Source organism: Anoplopoma fimbria, chromosome 11, assembly GCF_027596085.1.
Source record: "Anoplopoma fimbria isolate UVic2021 breed Golden Eagle Sablefish chromosome 11, Afim_UVic_2022, whole genome shotgun sequence".
In the NCBI taxonomy this organism is placed as follows: domain Eukaryota; kingdom Metazoa; phylum Chordata; class Actinopteri; order Perciformes; family Anoplopomatidae; genus Anoplopoma; species Anoplopoma fimbria.
Genome location: NC_072459.1, coordinates 11061987 through 11080189, shown reverse-complemented (window position 1 = coordinate 11080189; position 18203 = coordinate 11061987). Strand labels below are relative to the sequence as shown.

General features: G+C 37.9%; 2 protein-coding genes across 2 annotated transcripts in view; one reads left to right on the top strand and one right to left on the bottom strand.

Moving 5' to 3' along the window:
* Positions 1-1080, top strand: part of LOC129098182 (ras-related protein Rab-26-like) — a 44535-nt gene extending 43455 nt beyond the window's left edge. The window contains exons 8-9 of the mRNA XM_054607169.1: positions 386-462; positions 971-1080. Coding sequence (XP_054463144.1) covers positions 386-462; positions 971-1070 — 177 coding nt within the window. The 3' untranslated portion in view covers positions 1071-1080. The remainder of the gene's footprint in view (positions 1-385; positions 463-970) is intronic.
* A 24-nt stretch (positions 1081-1104) lies between these two features.
* On the bottom strand, positions 1105-17080 carry LOC129098181 (arf-GAP with dual PH domain-containing protein 1-like). The gene is made up of 11 exons (XM_054607168.1): positions 16721-17080; positions 13710-13840; positions 12681-12772; positions 10965-11047; positions 5742-5854; positions 5221-5367; positions 4767-4850; positions 4373-4435; positions 3988-4059; positions 3534-3762; positions 1105-3450 (listed from the first exon to the last, which is right to left on the bottom strand). The coding sequence occupies exons 1-11, from the start codon at positions 16809-16811 to the stop codon at positions 3422-3424; spliced, it is 1134 nt and encodes a 377-aa protein (XP_054463143.1). The 5' UTR covers positions 16812-17080; the 3' UTR covers positions 1105-3421.
* Between the last annotated feature and the right edge of the window lie 1123 nt (positions 17081-18203).

Genomic DNA, 18203 nt, shown 5'->3' with positions numbered 1-18203 from the left:
TTGTTGCTTTGCAGCGTGGCACACCAAACACATGGCAGACAGCCAAGCGATTCTCCCCAGAAGTGGGAGCACTAAACTGCCACACAGTAACTTAAGACACAGTCTGGGAGGGGGAAAAGCACATCAGTTATCATCACTGTGGGCAGAGACAAATTCCCCTGCAGAGGAAAAGCTGGGAGACAGATTTACCCAAAGTAAAGTAGTTCACTATTGTTCTATAAAATTCTGCTTAAAACTTCTAAATCATTATTCAACAGCCTTCATTTTTTTAAAGTTTTTGTAGCATATCAAAGAGGCAGCAGCCTGTTGAAAAGTGTTCAATTATCATGCATGTCTTCTGGGCGAAAAATTATCTCCAATAATTGTCCGAACTTTGATTCTGCAGCAGTTTGGAGTTCCCTTCATGGAGACCAGCGCCAGGTCAGGTCTCAATGTGGAGCTGGCTTTCACTGCTGTGGCTAAGTGAGTATCATTCTCTCTGCAAGTGTTGTGGACCAGTCTGGTTTTGTCTTTCTTTTTTTTATCTACTAAATATTGGAATATTAAGCCATGAAAAATAAGACGTGACAGCACTTTACTACCATTAGGGAACATAAATAATTTGTAAGATGTGAAAGTTTATTTTTGACCTTGTGGATAGTTTAACCAAAACCTCCTAACTCAAGGTGAACTTGCTAGCTGTTCCCCACATAAAAATAGCAAGGAATAATGCATGTCTGATAGATTCAACCCTTTCTCCCTCATTGGGGAAAAACAGAATATATGAATATCCAAATATTTAGTTAATCTAAAAAGTGTTAGTGCTGAACACAAGATTTCTCCTATTTCACTGTAAAGTCCATTCTCAGTGCACTAAGAAAACAATACATGATAGAGATGATTGAGTGAGTGAAAATGTTCAGAGCATGTAAAGAAAAACTGATCATTGGTAGTGTTTATGGTGTTAAACTTCATCTAACCTTTGTCTCAGGGAGCTGAAGCACCGGTCAACGAAGGATCCCAGTGAGAAGTTTAAGCTCCAGGAGTACGTAAACAAGGAGATGAAGAGCACAAGCTGCTGCAGGTCTTAGAGCCTGCCCTAGTCATTTTCTGGATCTGAATGTGTGTGTGTATTTATTTGTGTGTATGGGGATCACTCATGTTCACATGTTCCCACCGTTGGTGTATCTTGTGAGATCAAAGATGAGGAGTCAGCTCCAGCGAGGTATAAATCGTTTTCCCCTTTTTGTTTCTACCCTGTCAAACCTCCCTGTCTCCATCAGAACATCCTCCATCTGTTGTCCTTCATCTCACTGCCCTACTCTATTTCATGTGTCCTGCTTTTCCTTATCCATCTCATTCTGCAGCTGTGGATGTAGCCCCAGGTTGTGGTTTGTGAAAGACTAAGTTAGACGCTCCACACCTCAGTTATTAACCTATTAATAGATTAATTAATTTCTTCCAAAAATCTAGCTGCATGTTATTTTAAACCCCAGCATTGAATCGGACACCTACCTTTGCTTCACCTTTTGTGTTTATGTTATTGTGATGGGATGTTCTCGCACCAGGATTTATGATGTTTTTCCAAGTAAGGTTGTTTATTTCAGATTGATTTAAAGTGTCAGTGACAGGCAGCATTTTGGTTGAATGTTGTCCCCTTGGTCAGCGTGTGGATGAATGTTCATTATAGATGTACTGTATAGTTATGCTTGTTCTGTCCATGGTTCAGTGTTCATGTCTGTAATTCAACAGGCTCTTTGAAGCCAATTTAGCTCACCAGCATAAACTCAGTCCAAGCATTTCCATGATTCAGCTGTGGTAGTACAGTAGTTTAAACAAATAGTCAGAAACATGGCAGTGTATGTGTCATAAAAGCTAAAACACTTTGGGGATTATTTCAATATTAAAGGATCTATGTTGAGTTTTGGAGATCTCTAATGCAACGTCTCTTGTACTTGTTTATGTAGTCTTTAATTTTGAAAAAATTGGAAACATGATTTGACAAACGTGATGTAAACACTTTTTTTCTCCATGTAAAAAAAGTTTGGATTGAGGAGAATAGCACTTTAGATGGTATATGAGTATGGATAAGGTTTTAGTGGGGTATCTGGGGAAACAAAGACCAACAGTATGTCGGCAATCTCACCCAAAGTATTGTTTACAACAAACAGATGTGTATATCTCTTCATTTCTAACGTTCATTTTTTAGTCAAATGTGCAAACATCAGTAGCCTGCTTTCATTTTCCAATCATGAATATATAAATGGGGTATATAGTGCCATGTTACTTAAAAACATTAGCACAGTGCATTTATTCTGTTAACCAGTTGTTAATGAAAGAAGCATAGGCCTCTTTTCTATTTGACGGTTGCTTTGGTAGATTTAATGTTAGTCATAGAAACTGGATATCTCTGTACAGCATTTACTGTACATTTTCATGTTTTTCCTATCTTGATGTTCACAGTAATGTATTGATTTTTGTTTTTACTACTTTTCAATGTGCAACTTATTTCTTGTAACTGAAAGATAACTATAATAAAAACTGAAGGTGATGTGGCTTTAACCCTTTTAATAATGACGACATTTCCGTATCATTTTACTCATTTTACACTCCACTTTTAACAAAAGGATCATAATACTGCTCAAAATATCTCTTTAGCACTTTGACAAACTATGTACACATGCAGTCACTGATTTGATGAGCCTAATGATCTCCTGGTGTTTGTGTGTGTGTGGGGGGGGGGGGGGGTCATAGCAAGTTTAAATCCTTTCCTCTGTCTCCATCTGCTGGTTAAGTTATACCACATTAAAGTAAATGCTGAAGTGGGTCACTATTGTCATACAGTTTTACAAAAAAGAGAAACAATGCATGTGATCATAAACATTACACAAACCAGTTAACATTCAGCTGCTTGAATATAAAAAAAATTATACCTGCAGTGTTTGGCAATATAGCATCACAAACTGCTTATAGCAAATTTGACAGTTAAAAAAATAAATACATTGAGAATCATTTTACTCGTATATGGAATAAATGTGAGCATCTGCATACTTGTTATATTACTGAAAACAGAGAAAAACATATTTTGTTATCCGAGCAGCAACGATTCTGATTCCTACAAACATACAGGTCAGTAAAGACAGGCCTCTGTCAGGTAAGTAAGTAACATCACCACACAGATGAGTGGGTAAGGCTAACATTCATGAGCTTAGGAGTTATTCCGACTCCCTAAGCAATGGGTCTGTCACATAATGAGGTTGAGCAGGATGGTAAAAATAGTAAAGGAGTCACTGGGGGAATGGTTACTATCTCATTAGGTATTTTTCTTCGAAACCCTTAAGTCTTTATAAAAACTTCCATTATGAGATATCAATGACGTATCCAAGGTCCTTCTCTTCGTCTTGCTTCAATCACTGCGTCAGATCTTCAAGCATTAAGACAGTCATGGTTTGTGCTTAAAATAGGCCTCTACTGCAGAGAGAAAACAAAGGATTTCAGACTCATGAATTTAGAAGAAAAAAGCTTTATAATGGCTGTTTGGCTGTTCAGTTTACCTGCATACTCTTGAGGCAGCATCGGTCTGTTGATAACAATCTGAAATGCAGAAATCCAGTCTTTCTGATCCTCGACAGTCTCGCACGCAAGTAGAAACTTCCTGTCTGGGGTCACGATGGTAATTCCAAACTGCCAATGGTAGCCCTGAGTGTTCGGGGGGAGGCCTGGAACCACAAAGTAGCTGTTTTGCCTACCGCCAATGAACACCTCGCCTCGTGCATAAGCATCCTGACAGCAGAGGGAGAAACGCATAGTTTAATCATCTTGAATCAAACTGCAACTCTGTGTTGTTGAATGAAACATTAACACTGAGTTATAGTTCTTATTTAAAGGAGCTGAAGACAACATTTAGATACATCTAGACGGAAAGCTATAAAAGTTTTGAGTTGAGTTTTTGAGCGCACTGTCCCTCAAAGAAATAGACTAATATACGGTAGAAATAAGTGTTAATACCAGTGGATCTTTGTAGTACAAGAGCCTCCTGTCATCCATTGTGAACCATCTCTTCTTGAAGCCCTCTGTGTGCTGTAGGATAGAAATGAAAGAGAAATATATTGCAACAGGCCAGTTCATACTGTATAGCTACAAATTGTGTGGCGTGAATGATTAGTTATTCCTTATGGGCAGGTGGCACCTTGCACGGTAGCCCTTGCCATCAGTGTATGAATGGTTGGGAGTGACATGTAGTGTATAAAGGGCTTTGAGTGGTTGGAAGCCTCATGCTCGGCAAGACACTGTTTTTAGGTATATCATATCTCCCTAAAATATAAATCACATTGTGGAAAAGTAATCCATCGACAAAAATATTGCAGGAAAACACAGCAGAAGAATATCTTACCTTTGGACCAGTCTTCTCCATGTAACCCTCCTTTATGAAGTTCCTGGTTAGCTTTGGCAACAACTGGACAAACAAAGCGCACATACCTAGTCACTGATAAACTGTGTTTGTGTTTAATTAACACCGTTATTTTCCCAGGGTTTTTTTTTGTGTGTTTTTCCTCCAACATGTAGGTCTTGACGATGTTTCAAAGCCTCCAGATTGGATACAATTCTGGTGTGTGTCTTTAAAACTTAAAAGCTAATACATAAAAGTAATCAAGTTCAAATATACTGAGTCTGGAAATATTATAATTTAAAAAATGTGATAACCATTACTTCTGCTTTTTAAATTGTAGAAAGTAATGTCCCCCAAGACAATATTGAAAAGAAAGATGTTTTTGTAGAGTACTCACATCAGAGGTGGATGCTCCAGGAAAAGCCACCTGAAGGTAGTGAAACCTGGCTGCTCTGATGGCATTAAACCAGTCCACTATTTCCTTCAAGAGAGGGCATCAGGAAGTTTAGTGACAGATTATTACTGAAATATTTTATTATTTATTTTCCTCAGACATGCATCATCAGCCCTGATATTCCATAATAACCTCCAAAGACAAATGCAAAATGTATTTTCAAAGCTCTAAACCCAAAAGGAGTTGTGCTCCTTCTGGGAGATGTAGCTAGTAAGTTATTCTCACAATATTATTTGGTATGCTGTATGAATTTCATAAGGCTTTATTTAATTAAGTATTATAAAAGTAAACTTCACTGACTTGTAATGGCAAACTATGTCCACCAGAGGGACACACATACCTTTTCCTGAATCCTTAGACAAAGTCCTGCTATTTTTTGCTAGACAAAGCCTCTCACCTTTCCATCCTCATGGTAAATAAAGATATTCCTAGTGCTGTTGTCCTTCAAATAAGTTATCTGCAGGCCATGGGCAACGCCGATTTTTGTTGGCTGGAAAGTGGCATTCACACTATTTATCTTCATTATCGCTTTGGGCTCTCTGGCCTGCAGAAAAGAAGGATATTTTTAGAAAACGGATAGTCAATGGTTTGTCTCTCCTTCCATTTTCCTCAAAAAATGCCCTACATGGAATAGAGAATGATGCATAAGTTAACCATATCTCTGTTAACACAGTGTGACTTGTTTTAGCACTTTGATTTTCTTAAAGGAGCGATAACTATGTCCTTGTGCTTATAAACATAGTACTAAGCAACATTTTGAAATGGGAGTTGAATATGATCTCCAGATTCAACCAGAAAAATCAGCACATTTCTACAAAGGTTGACTTTTTTTTTTTTTACCAAAGGCAGTTTGGACACTGAGATAAACTGATCAAATACAGATTAAGAAAAAAATAGAAAGTGGGAGAGAACACTCACATCGTGCTTGTTGAAGTACTTCAAAACACCTTCCCGTTCTGTCAGAATGAATTTCCGGCTCAGGTACTGTCCGTTGTCTCTGCCTCGTTTCCATAGAAACCCCTCTCTGTAGCCTGCCAGAAAAGGAGCGCAAGGTTCCAAATGGAGCAGTAACATGAGAAAAAAACAGAGGAAAGACAGACAATTTTATCACAATACTAAATACATTACCCCTAAATCTAAGACAAACATTCACACAGAGGAGAAATATACAAATGTCACTAGCTATGGTAAACTTTATTATCGTCCAATAATGATTAGTTTTTCTTTAGTTGCTAAAGACTCTGTTATGGTATTTGTTATCTTTGACTGCCACTTGGCCAGTTTGCCACAAAGCTAAAACCCTCCAACGCTCTGTAGAGCTGCAGGGACACAAAGCCTTTAGATCCATTATGTAAAAATATTGATTACAGAAGATTTAGGCTAATACCCATTAATGATATTATAATTCTCCAGATCAAGTGGGCAACTTCCTTCACTTGAATCAGCCCTACAACATTTTTTGGGTAAATTAATTCAAATGAATGCTGATGCATGGTTTAAATTTAAAGTCTTTACGTGTTGGTTGTCATAAAACTAATTCAAATTGTGCCCATTGATCCAGCACATTGAGAGTGCACAGACCCATTCATTTTTCATTACTTTATGCAACAGTCACAATTCAAGAGTGAGAATATTACACAGGACAGGTGATCCAGAAACAATGTTGGCGGAGACCACTGTGAAATCATAATACAAGCAGTTGTAATATTATTATGTGTAAGTGTGTGTGCACACTTTTAGCTTATGTGGTCAGTATAGCAGTGGTGGGAGGAAACACCTCCTTCTTTACTGCACATAAATAATTCAGCTTCAACTGATGGCTTCCTCTACCGGCCTGTAGACACAAATTAAGGCTTTTTGTCTTTGTGTGTCAACCACCGATGCAACTTTGTGCCACAACTAACAGCCGATCAGTGCCAGTGTAGGAGTGAGTCAATATATATATATATATGCTCCATAATTTCTAGTCTCTTCTAAAACTTGATATCAAACATTCTCTACACACACAGATCGTGTTGGCTCCCGTCCTGGGCCTGTTCCTGACACTGGACTCTCTGCTGATACCCAGCATGGCCAAACAGAAACAACACAGCAGGAAGAAATGCATTGTCATTTCCCTACGCACATCCAAACAACACACAGACACACAAACTAACTTAGCTTGCAAAAATCAGCAATATAACAATATTCAAAAAAGGACAAAATAATTTTCCAAAAATCTAAGAACAGGATGTCATACTATAATAATATTTTAGTTTATTCAAGTAGGAGCACTTGTTTGCACCGCCTCAGAAGCTACTTTTAGTCCATAAGATTTTATCAGTCCGGCAGCACTGAGCCACTGCAATTACCACAACTGAAACCTGGTGCAAGGTTCTTGGTTTATTAGTAGAGACTACCACTATTCAGCTTTTTCTTCTTTGATTCTAGTTTTTTGTTTTAGATACTCTTCTATGGCAATTGGCGTCTCTTTAGATTTCTTTTTTCTATTGTTTAGTGTATTTTAAATTCCAATTTTAATGGGGGTGGTATTTATTATATTTCTCATACTTGATTTAATGTGATTAAGTGAGAATATCTATTTATTGTCTATAAATATGTAATTTACAACAGCTGTCAGATGCTGGAAAAGCTTGTAAATGCACCTTGAAAATTCTTGAAAAGCGCTTGAATTTGACTTTGGTTAAAGGTTTAGGAACCCTATAAAATAATAGCAATAATCCCTGTGATGCCAACTCTAAGCCTCACGTAAATAACACGTAACTGTTTCCTTCTGACTGCATGGAACTCTCTAAATAGCCGACTACATTAGAAACAACAGATAAACCACTTCCCCTGCGAGGAACTGTACAAGAAAATAGTTTCCATTTAAAGTAAAGTGTATCATTCAAATGCTGGTGTGGTATGAATTAAATTGTTATTTGATTAATAGCAAAGAAAAGAGAAGAATTTTGAAAGGAAAATGTGCCAGAAATATTTCCACCTGCACCACCCTATCTCTTTCCTCCATTCCCCTGTCCTTTCGCTTGCTTCTTTATACAGTAATAAAGTCGTCATGGGTTGCAAAAAGCTGCAAACTTCTGGTTGAGCAATAGCTTCATCAATTATTCATGAATCTGACCTTTTTGCCCCACTGCTGAGAGGAACTATCAGACTGTCAACCAAAACATGACACTGTGGGGAACAAGATAGTTCATTCACTGTTAAAACAGGGTGTCAAATATTTGCCAACACTTGGAAGACCAAAGCAAGTTTTTGACCACAGCGTCTTTTCTTTAGGTCCACTGCAGACTGCTGCTAGTTTCTCTTGGCATAAAATAGGAGAAATGTGACATGGATTGTTGTATAGAGTACACAAAAGAGGCTATTCTCCCTCTGTGGCAGACACACACAGCCACATGCTCCTAAACCTCTGCACAGCACAACACAAGAGGCCTTTGACAGAGAGGGAGAAAGACATAGAGGCACAGAGTGGAAGGGTTTGACAGTCATGAGACTCAGATAATAGAGCTTTATCTTGTCTACCTTTAAGTAGAGATTAACCTTTAAGTGAGCTTTATTTTTATACCAAATTATGTTTTAACTGCAAGCTTGCTCATCTCTTCCCCTGTTAGAAGCTAGCATGGCTCTAGTAAACGTAGTACTGAACTTGTGGTGTGAACTTGACTAGAAATGACATCCCTCTACTACGAATTTGACGAGAAAGTCCCGCCCATGTCTTCTACAGGGATGGCATGGAGTAATACAGTAATATATTTGAAATCTTTCGTCCAAAAAGCAGCCACAAACCATGACCTCTATCAGGTTAACTGACTAGCGTAGCGCAACTTCCTGTTTCCGGGACATAGAACATAGAGAACATAAAGACATGTCTGACTATACTTAAAGAATCCCCTTTTCCCCCTGAGACAGAGAGGCTGCAGCAGAACTGTGAGTTTCTTAAACCTAAATCATTTTGTGAGGTTCTATTCTATATAAATAGAACAAAGGATGATCCTTTAATAATGGCCTTGTTACATGTATCAGCGATGTCAGTGAGCAAGCATGCACAACACCAGAGATCTAAGGCACTGAAACACCTGAATAGCATCAATGTTATTAGATCCTGTGTTTCACAAGTAAAACTGTCTGTCATGAGAAAGGCCTTTAATCCAGGCCAGACACACCTCTGTGGTTTTAAGTGCTGCATGTCAGTTAATTATTATTTCAGTCAGTGCTGAAATTACCATTCAGTAATACTTTACTTGAAAATTCCCCAATTTAGCATTTGTATTCAGTATTTAAACATTCAATAAATGTTTTTTAACACTAAAATGTAGTTGTAAGCAGATATAAGTGTTTATTATTGTTTTGTTCAACAACTTTAACTCATCATGTGGGCACCCATAAGTGGGTGCTCTAATGACAATATAGTGAAACACAGTTCTGATATAAAATACATATTTATAGGCTATTGATATTTTCTTACAACTACATCACCGGTTGTTAAAAAACATTTATTAAATGTGCATGTATATGCTGCTTATGAATAGGGGTTAAAGGAAAGAGTGGCCAATTATTCATAATGTTAAGTAGTCTACAGTGTATCCTGTGTTAAACGTGTGGTCTAAACACCGGAGATGGTTTTAGAGTAACTGTTTCTTTCAGCTGAGTAATATTTCAACTACTTTAACTCGCTTTACTTGGATTGTAGTCAAAGGTCAATCCCTTTCCTTCACCATGGAAACAGTTCTAAGATTCCAGAATCCTAAAGATCATAATGGCCCAATCTTAGCATCTGCACACCTCTTGCCAGTTACTTTGCAGGGGCATCCATTATTGATTAGCTGAGTCTCATTAGCAGTCAGGTTGGTGCCACTCTCTCTCTTTTAATGAGGCGTCCACAGGCAATTAGCCAAGAGACATTTGTCATTAGTTACTCACACAGTGACACAGGCACATGATTCAGCACAACAGACGGATACAGAGATAAGGATTATGCAACATACATTTAGTGGGGAACTGAGCTTAGGCTAATGACAAAATGATTTAAACCATGAAAAAGGGTGGAACATATTGTGGCTAGGGGGAAACAGAGGTGGGTGTGGATAAGAAATAAACAGAGGGACAAAAAAGGACACATGAGAAGCTGATGTTGGACGGCAAAGGGCCGTTTTTTCCCCTCATGATCAACCCTCATGTTTCTGCAACATAAGCTGACATCCCATCTATCCTGCTAACCAACACTCAGTCTGACTGGCAGGCTAATTGGGCTGGGCCATGTAAATGTGCTTTGGGTAATGGTACCTACTGAGTCATAAGTTATTCATTATTACACCCTTTGACTGTGTAAAGCCATTAGCAGGCCAAATAGTAACTGCACACACACCCCATCAGATATCTATACACTTATATCACAAGATCACCATCACAAAAGTTTGTGCTGTTTTATGTTTCATCCCTACCCAGAGTATTGTCACATCTTTCAAGCAACAATCCTTCATGGATGCAGATAGTATGTCATGTGGTACTTCATTCATTCAAATTTTAAGGAAGTTGATTAAGATATATAAAGATTGCAAATCAGCAAGATACATTACAATAATAGTTTTGGAATAAACATTTTGGAAATACACTTTTTGGGTTTAGTTGAAAAGATTGGTATCAGTCTACTTTCAGTGTGTTAAGTAAGGAGCTGGAGATGAGGCGTGGCTAGCTTAACATAAAGACTAAAAGCAAAGGGAAACAGCTAGCTAGGATCTGTTCAATGCAAAAAAAATGTCTACCCACATCTTTAAAGCTTACTTATTAACCTGAAGTTTGTCACACACACCAGAAATGTAAAAACAACAGGTTTTTAGGTCTTCAGAATAGTTACATGCTGCATTTTTCTTATTTCCTAAATTATTAATCTATCCCTTTAAATGGAGACAACAAAGTGGGCTGTGAGGTGAGGCCTCCTTTCCTTCCGATTGCATCAGCTGTTTCACCCAAGAATGTTGTTATTGATAAACGGATGATGCCGTTTCCCTGTTGAGTATTCATTCAATGCTGAATAGGTGATGCTGTGTGAGACACAGACCATTATTTGTTTTTCCTGAGTATGCAAGATGTATAATGTGTTTGTGGGCATAACTGTTCAGGGCTGCATTTCATTCTTACCTGCCGAGTAAGGCTCCTGCCTGTCCACACACTGGAACTCCTTTCTCTCGTACTTGGCTCGGATCCATTGTTCTCGCAGGAGCCTGCGGACCAGTTGGCGTTAGACAATCAGCTCTGCCTGGGTTTGATGTTTACTTCATGCTTAAGCTAATTTGTTGGAAACATCTCATTATCTTACATGGATGTCGCGGCTCGGAACCACATTTCATTCAAACTCTTGAACAAAAGCGGTAAAATGACATGGCTCATTTTCTCGTAACTTCCAAGTGTGTCTACCTTGCCCTTCATCCATCATGATATTGAATCCCATATCCATCTTTATTAAACTCATTTATCTGGACTATATCGGTTCCCTTAATAATTATCTTTAAACTTCTCAAAGCACCATGCATAAACAAATGCCTTGCATGTGTATGCATCATCAGTTCGATGATGATTTCACCATGCTTGATCTGCTATGTTATCTTCAACATATCAGCATCACAATATCTTATATATTAGCTTTCTTTCCTGGATGCTCAAAGCTCTTTGTGGATTATGGATTGGCCTTTTTCCCTCGTCTTTACTTAATCATCCCTTTTGTTTGTGTGGTCTTAAGGAATCATCCTCCATATACACAATGGAGGTCAAAAAGAAACTTCACAGCAAAAAAAATGTTGTTGTTGCATATTGTTATCTATATCACTGGACGGTTAAGAAGAAACCCTTGTACTGAACTGTTGCTTCCTGCTTCACAGGAACTTGGCATTCTTATCATTGAGGAGTTTCTGCAGTCAGACTGGGCACCAAAACAACTTGTTGCCCCTAAGTTAATGAATGCATCCATCTGAACAATAACTGCTGTCTTCAAGATGCATCAATAATATTTTTTTACGTCTCTTTGCACATAGTGACCACAATATATATCAGCAAATGTTTGCAATATTGTTGATCAGTGATGACACCTACTACTTGACATCTAGTCAATTGAAGCAATACATTATTTAGTTTGTGCTTAGTTGACCAAGAAAGCGGAGTTCTCCTGCCTGCGGAGATGTGTCAGCAGTACCTAGATGTACCACAATGCATTGCGTGTAAGCTTCTGAAGCCCAGGGTCAACACCGGCCATATGGTTAATGATAGAATAGTGGTAGATACATTTTCCAGAGAGACAAATATTGAGGGTTAGGATAGCCTATTGGTCAGGGAATAGAAAGTGCATGCACAGAGTTGGGCAAGTGTCCCTCTGGACCATCCATTTTAACATAACCTGGCCACTTCCTCTTGCACGGCGAATGCAGCCACAGCCTCGGCCTCACTATGCTGCATTTCTTTGGCCGTATACTCTGGCTCAAGTAAGTACGGCTGATTATCTGAGTCAAAAAAAAAAACTGTGTATATCTATTCTCGTCCATAACATCCTCTGTACTCATATTTTGTACAATATTTTGAGATGCTATTTTCGCTGTTGGAAACATAGCTAGTTTGCAATACATGCGAGGAGAACAAGGAAGTTCTCTTTTTGGTTTTTTACTTGATTTACACAATGCGGATTTATTCTTAAAGACAGCCTCATGAGTTACAAATGGATGTGTATGATAACCTTGACCACCAGACAATATCACAAAGTAGGAAAAGTAAAGTTTCTACTAAGTCCATTTGTGTTGTAGATATGTACTTATTTAGTGGTGACCTGAATCAGACATTCAGGAGGGCAGAGAAGAACACATGACTTACGTGCAGTCTTTATGTGTAGGGCAGTAGTAGAAGGCAGGAACTATCTGTTCATATTTAGCCTTGGCAGCATTGTTACCCACAGAATCCATAAACTGCAGAGGGGAGGAAGAGAAACTGATGTTTGTAAGGGATATCTGTGTGTTTCACTGTGTGCTCGGTGGCTTAATGCCTGTGAGTGCATTTGTATTTGGCTTTTGCTTGCATGTCCCACTTACAAACACACACACACACACACACACACACACACACACACACACACACACACACACACACACACACACACACACACACACACACACACACACACACAAATATAATGAGATGCTTGCAGCTCATTCCTTGCCCAGAGGGAGAGAGTGTTTCTGCCATGGCTGCTGCTTCTTTTGTGTCTCTGTATTTAACACAGAGGACACTGCTTAACATACATTAGCACACATCTAGGAACCTACAGATTACACATGCATACACACACACACAGACAAATCACGGGAGAAAGACAGAAAAAGGGAGGCACAAAGAAAACGAGGCACCACAAACTTTTAAGCACACATGTTCATGATACAGTTTATCTGACTAGGCTAGATGTACAAAATTATATACAATTCTCTTCACCTCATTCTTCTTAAATCAAGCTGTTTTTAAAGTGAGTTTTAAAGTCTGCAAGTCCCAGGATTCAGCACACACACACACACACACACACACACACACACACACACACACACACACACACACACACACACACACACACACACACACACACACACACAAATATTGGTAGTATCTGCCCATGCTGAATTGAGTCTGATGACTTGTCTTTTTCCTCGATGCCGGGATGCAGGAACAGGAATGAAAGGCAGAGAGTGGAGCATGGTGGGCTGGGTGAGCCAGAGGGTGCAGACATGACTTCAAGCCAAGTTTCAGACTTGAATTAATGGCTGGCCTTCTCTTACAAAACATGGAGCATTCTACTTTTTTCAGGTTTTGTATGAGGAAAATCACTTGACATACACAACAGACACAATGTCTTACCTCCACCTCAGAGAAGCTCCAGGGATCCAACAGAACAGATTTCACTTTGCTGATCTGAACAATATTTCTATGAAGGCCGGAGCAGCTGAGACACACAAACACTCCCAGAGTGTAGGATGCCCATTCAGGATCTGCAAAGCAGCATAAAGTAAGATGTATTGTAGATTCACACAAAAAACACTTATAGCTAAAAACAATTGTTCAAACTGAAACTTTTCTTAACTTCCTTCTTACAGACACTGATGGTTCAGCTATAATTTAAGCAGGTTGACAAACAGCAAACAACCAATGGTTGAAACATTATCACAGTCAGAAAGAACTATTTTGACATTTAAGAAGTTTTCTTCTTACATAATTCCTGTAGTGGATTTAGAATCCTACTTATAAAATGTGGTTGATTGGTACTTGCCAGAGGTGTTTGCAGTGAAAAAGCAGGAACAGGTATAGATAGAAATGTAACACAAGGGTTAAGAACATGGTGAGACTATGGGGTTGTCTGTCCTTTAGATCATGGAAGAGACCGACAGCACAAAACAGACAGATCAAAAAAAAAAAATCCTCTCTCTGTCTCTCTGTCTTTAAATACATGCAAGCAGCTCCCTAAAGTAATTTTTCTTTGCATCTTAATTAATACATTTTCAGAGTGTACTCACTTCAGCCTATACAGGAAGCATTTCACCCAAAGAGATCTTAGAGCTTGTCTCCATGACCTAGATTTAACAACTCAGTTCACAACCCACCCCCAGTTTCACAGGTGATCAATATTTGGATGAAAATTATGTGAGTCAATATCTGAATTGTATTTTGGTTTGTATAAAGCCAGATAAGGGTTTCCTTGCCATATTTCATTCTGGTGTCAGTAGTGAGAGATTAGACAACACGGCTCACCTCGAAGTTAGTGTTTCATAGATCACATTTCTTCCCCCAGAGGCAACAAAAGTTCTCCTTTAATACAGTATTCACACAACAAAAGCCCAGATTTAATGTACCTTGTTACTTTAACTAAGCAACACATGCTAAGAAACGACAATGGACTATCTTCAAAAATCAAATCTATCAAAGGCAAGAACATTAATATCCGTAACTATGAATACATATCACGTACTATATACGTGTGTATCTCAATTCTTCTACAATGCATTCATCAAAACTACAGCTACAACTACTGAACATTTCTTTATGAATATTGGAAATAGACAGGCATATCTACTGTATATCAGTTACCAGTGTGTGAAACATATATTCACACCTACACAACGTTCACACATTACATTTACACTTTTTTGCATTCAATAAATTGCTACCTCCAACACCTCCGTGCTTCCCCCAATAAAATATGTACTGAAAAGCTCTGACATAAAGCAAACATAAACTGAAAATAATTACTCCGTTTTTTGTAACGTGATGTCACCCAGTTATAATTCTGCTCATGACATTTTTCTGTAAGTTCAGTGAAAGGTCAGAATATAACCCACATCAAACATTTCTTTGAAGGGAGACAAAAGAAGAGTGTTCAGTTTAGCAAATATGAATTTCACAATACATTTTTTGTTTGTTTTTTATACCAAGGCAGTAGTTCAAATTGCAGATTATTTTGCCATGACATCATAAAGTATGCTAATCCATCCAGGTCAAAGCAGACACAGAACAGGAAAGAGTTGCAGCAAAAGTGTGAATGCCTACACTACGCTCCAATCTACATTAGTCATATCAATGCAAAGTGAGATTACAGTTGACGTGGTAATTATTTTGAGTCAGAGAACTGAGGCAGTGTCAAGTAGTTTGTATGAGCGTGCTGCAGCTGTTCAACCATTGCTAATGAGAACTTAGTGAACTCGTGCTACAAAAATAGCATGAGAACAAAAAATATTACTTCCTGGTGCACAATCACAAAGCTGCACACATGCATCTGTTCACATGAATATCTGATCTGTAGCTAGCCAGTCCCATCGCATTTGCATTCTGTGGGCTTCTTGTAGTTGAGACAATCAACCAGTTCAACTGAGAAGTCGGTCTCCAAGACAACAGGTTACATACAAAGTCAAATAGATGGTGAAAACATATTTAGCATGAAATAGAAATCTAAGAACGCAGAAATGCATGAAGCACCTTAAAATAAGTAAACAGAACTTGAATTTGAAGTCAAAAGAACAAGAAAAAATATTCTTCAACTATTTTGATAGTTAATAATACTGGAAGTCATTTTAGTTTTTTTTTTCTTCAAGAAAACTATATAAAACAATTGTGAAACTTTCTCTGGTTGCAGATTCCCTAATGAGAGGCTTTGCTGCTTTTCATATTATTCACTGTAGGGTTACACATGGGTGTAGATGTGACTTATTTCACAAGCCACACCTGTTTGTCTGTGTTTTTTTACCCCTTCATGTATGCTCATGTACTTAGCTGCCGATATGATAAGTGCAAACCAACTAGGTGTGACCATCACAGTATGTAACCACATGTGTCTGCAAAAAGAAATCAACCTCCAGATGAATATTTGAACCCTCAAACATTGAAGAATACATCTGTGATAGATACCCCTCATAGGAATAACAATAGATATTAAATATATATATATAGATTTTTAATTATATATTTTTAACTAATGCTGAGCTACTAAGTTTTAGTGTTACATATATATACATATATATTAACTATTACAATACATTGGGACTTTTTCATTAGAGTCCTCCCCAAATTCAATGCTCTCCTTTGTGAGGATCTTCATAGTGTCAAATATCATAATCATAACCGTACTGACACCATTCCCTGAGAAACAAGATAACTTATCGACCTTGCGATAAAGAACTAGAGAAACTGTGTGAAATTGTAGTACAGAGAGTTACTTATTTCAAACTCAGCATATATTCCACGGAAATGACAAAGAAAAAGGGATGATCATAAAATGTATTTTAAAAAACAACAACATTTAAGTCTTTCGCCTGGTCACTAAGATGTCTTTGTCCAGCATCCGTGCGGCAGAGCCAGACAGTTACATCCCTCCAGCTTACCTGCAGCTCCGCAGTCGGCACAGTTTCCATTCCCAGGTTTCCCCAAAAGCTGTTTCACACGCTGATTGTTCTTTTCTGGATCCGAAGCCATAATGCAAATGATTCTGCCCAGATGCTTGCTCAGCGGCTGAAAATCCTCAAACTCTCATGCATCAAAAGTAAGATTGCCGTCCGGACGCGCTGGACTGCATTAGCAGAACAACCGCACCTACACATCTAATGAGAAGACTGTCATTTTAGTAGAGCATGGTCAGGCTAGTGTGTGGGCTGTATAACCCATATACAACAATAAATGCATTAAAGGCTAAGCCCCTGTCTATTTTTAGAGTGAGACCTCCAGCGGTCACTGTGGTGGTATGAAGCGACACTCCCAGACTGTGAGATTAACCTTCTTCTTCAGCAGTTCTTCGCGGTTGGTGATACGAATTTGGTGATAGCAAAAAGAAAAAAAAAAAGAAAAAAAAAGACATTTCATAGAAGCTATATAAAAGAGAAACCCCATTTAGCCAACAGCAAAGTATATTTATGCATACGTTTATAGAATAAATATCATGCTAGAGGTATGAAGGCAGTCTGGTCTCTAGCCAGGATTATAAAAAATATATTTAGGGCATAAATCCAAAAGGGAAAAATATGACAAGTCTGGAGATTATATTTAAATTCTTTAATTTTCTTTAATTTTCTCATATATAGAAAATTTATATATATATATATATATATATATATATATATATTTAGCACACTTAAAGGAACAGTATATGTGAGATTTAGTGGCATCTAGTGGTGGGGTTACAAAATTAGCTGCTCTTTTCTTTCACGACTAAGTTTAAAAGCAAACAAATTCAGAGCAGTATTCGAAGTTATTTGTAATTTAGAAATAAATTAATATTGTTTCTAGAACAGCAGCAGTATTGGTTTCAACAGAAAAGTCATAAAGTCATTAATAACTCACTGGTAACAAATCTAAAATGTCATTAAGATAAATAACATTCCTATGTGAAGTTTTTAAATGATAATAACCAATAATGAAGAACACAGACATTATATATATAGTATGCCATTCCTCCTGTCCACCTGTCTGATTTGTCTAAGACAGCCGAGAAGTTTAGAAGGACATACTAAGATTAAAAGTAAGACCATGGAAAGACAGCCTTTGTTTTAGCTTGTTTGTAAAAAAAAAAAAATAAAACAATAAAACATTTCAGACAGAGCCAATTGAATTAGGTTTCACTTTCCTTGTACATGTTCAAGTTTGTTTTTCAGTATTAATAAAGCTTTTTACTCGCAAATGTTTTATTGCACTATCAGTAAGGAGCGAAGTTGTTATCAACTCAAGTTATCCTCACTTTTTTTTTCTGTTTGATGACTTATTTCCGTGCATATGTGTGTTTGTGTTTGTGTGTTTGTGTGTGTGTGTGTGTGTGTGTGTGTGTGTGTGTGTGTGTGTGTGTGTGTGTGTGTGTGTGTGTGTGTGTGTGTGAGT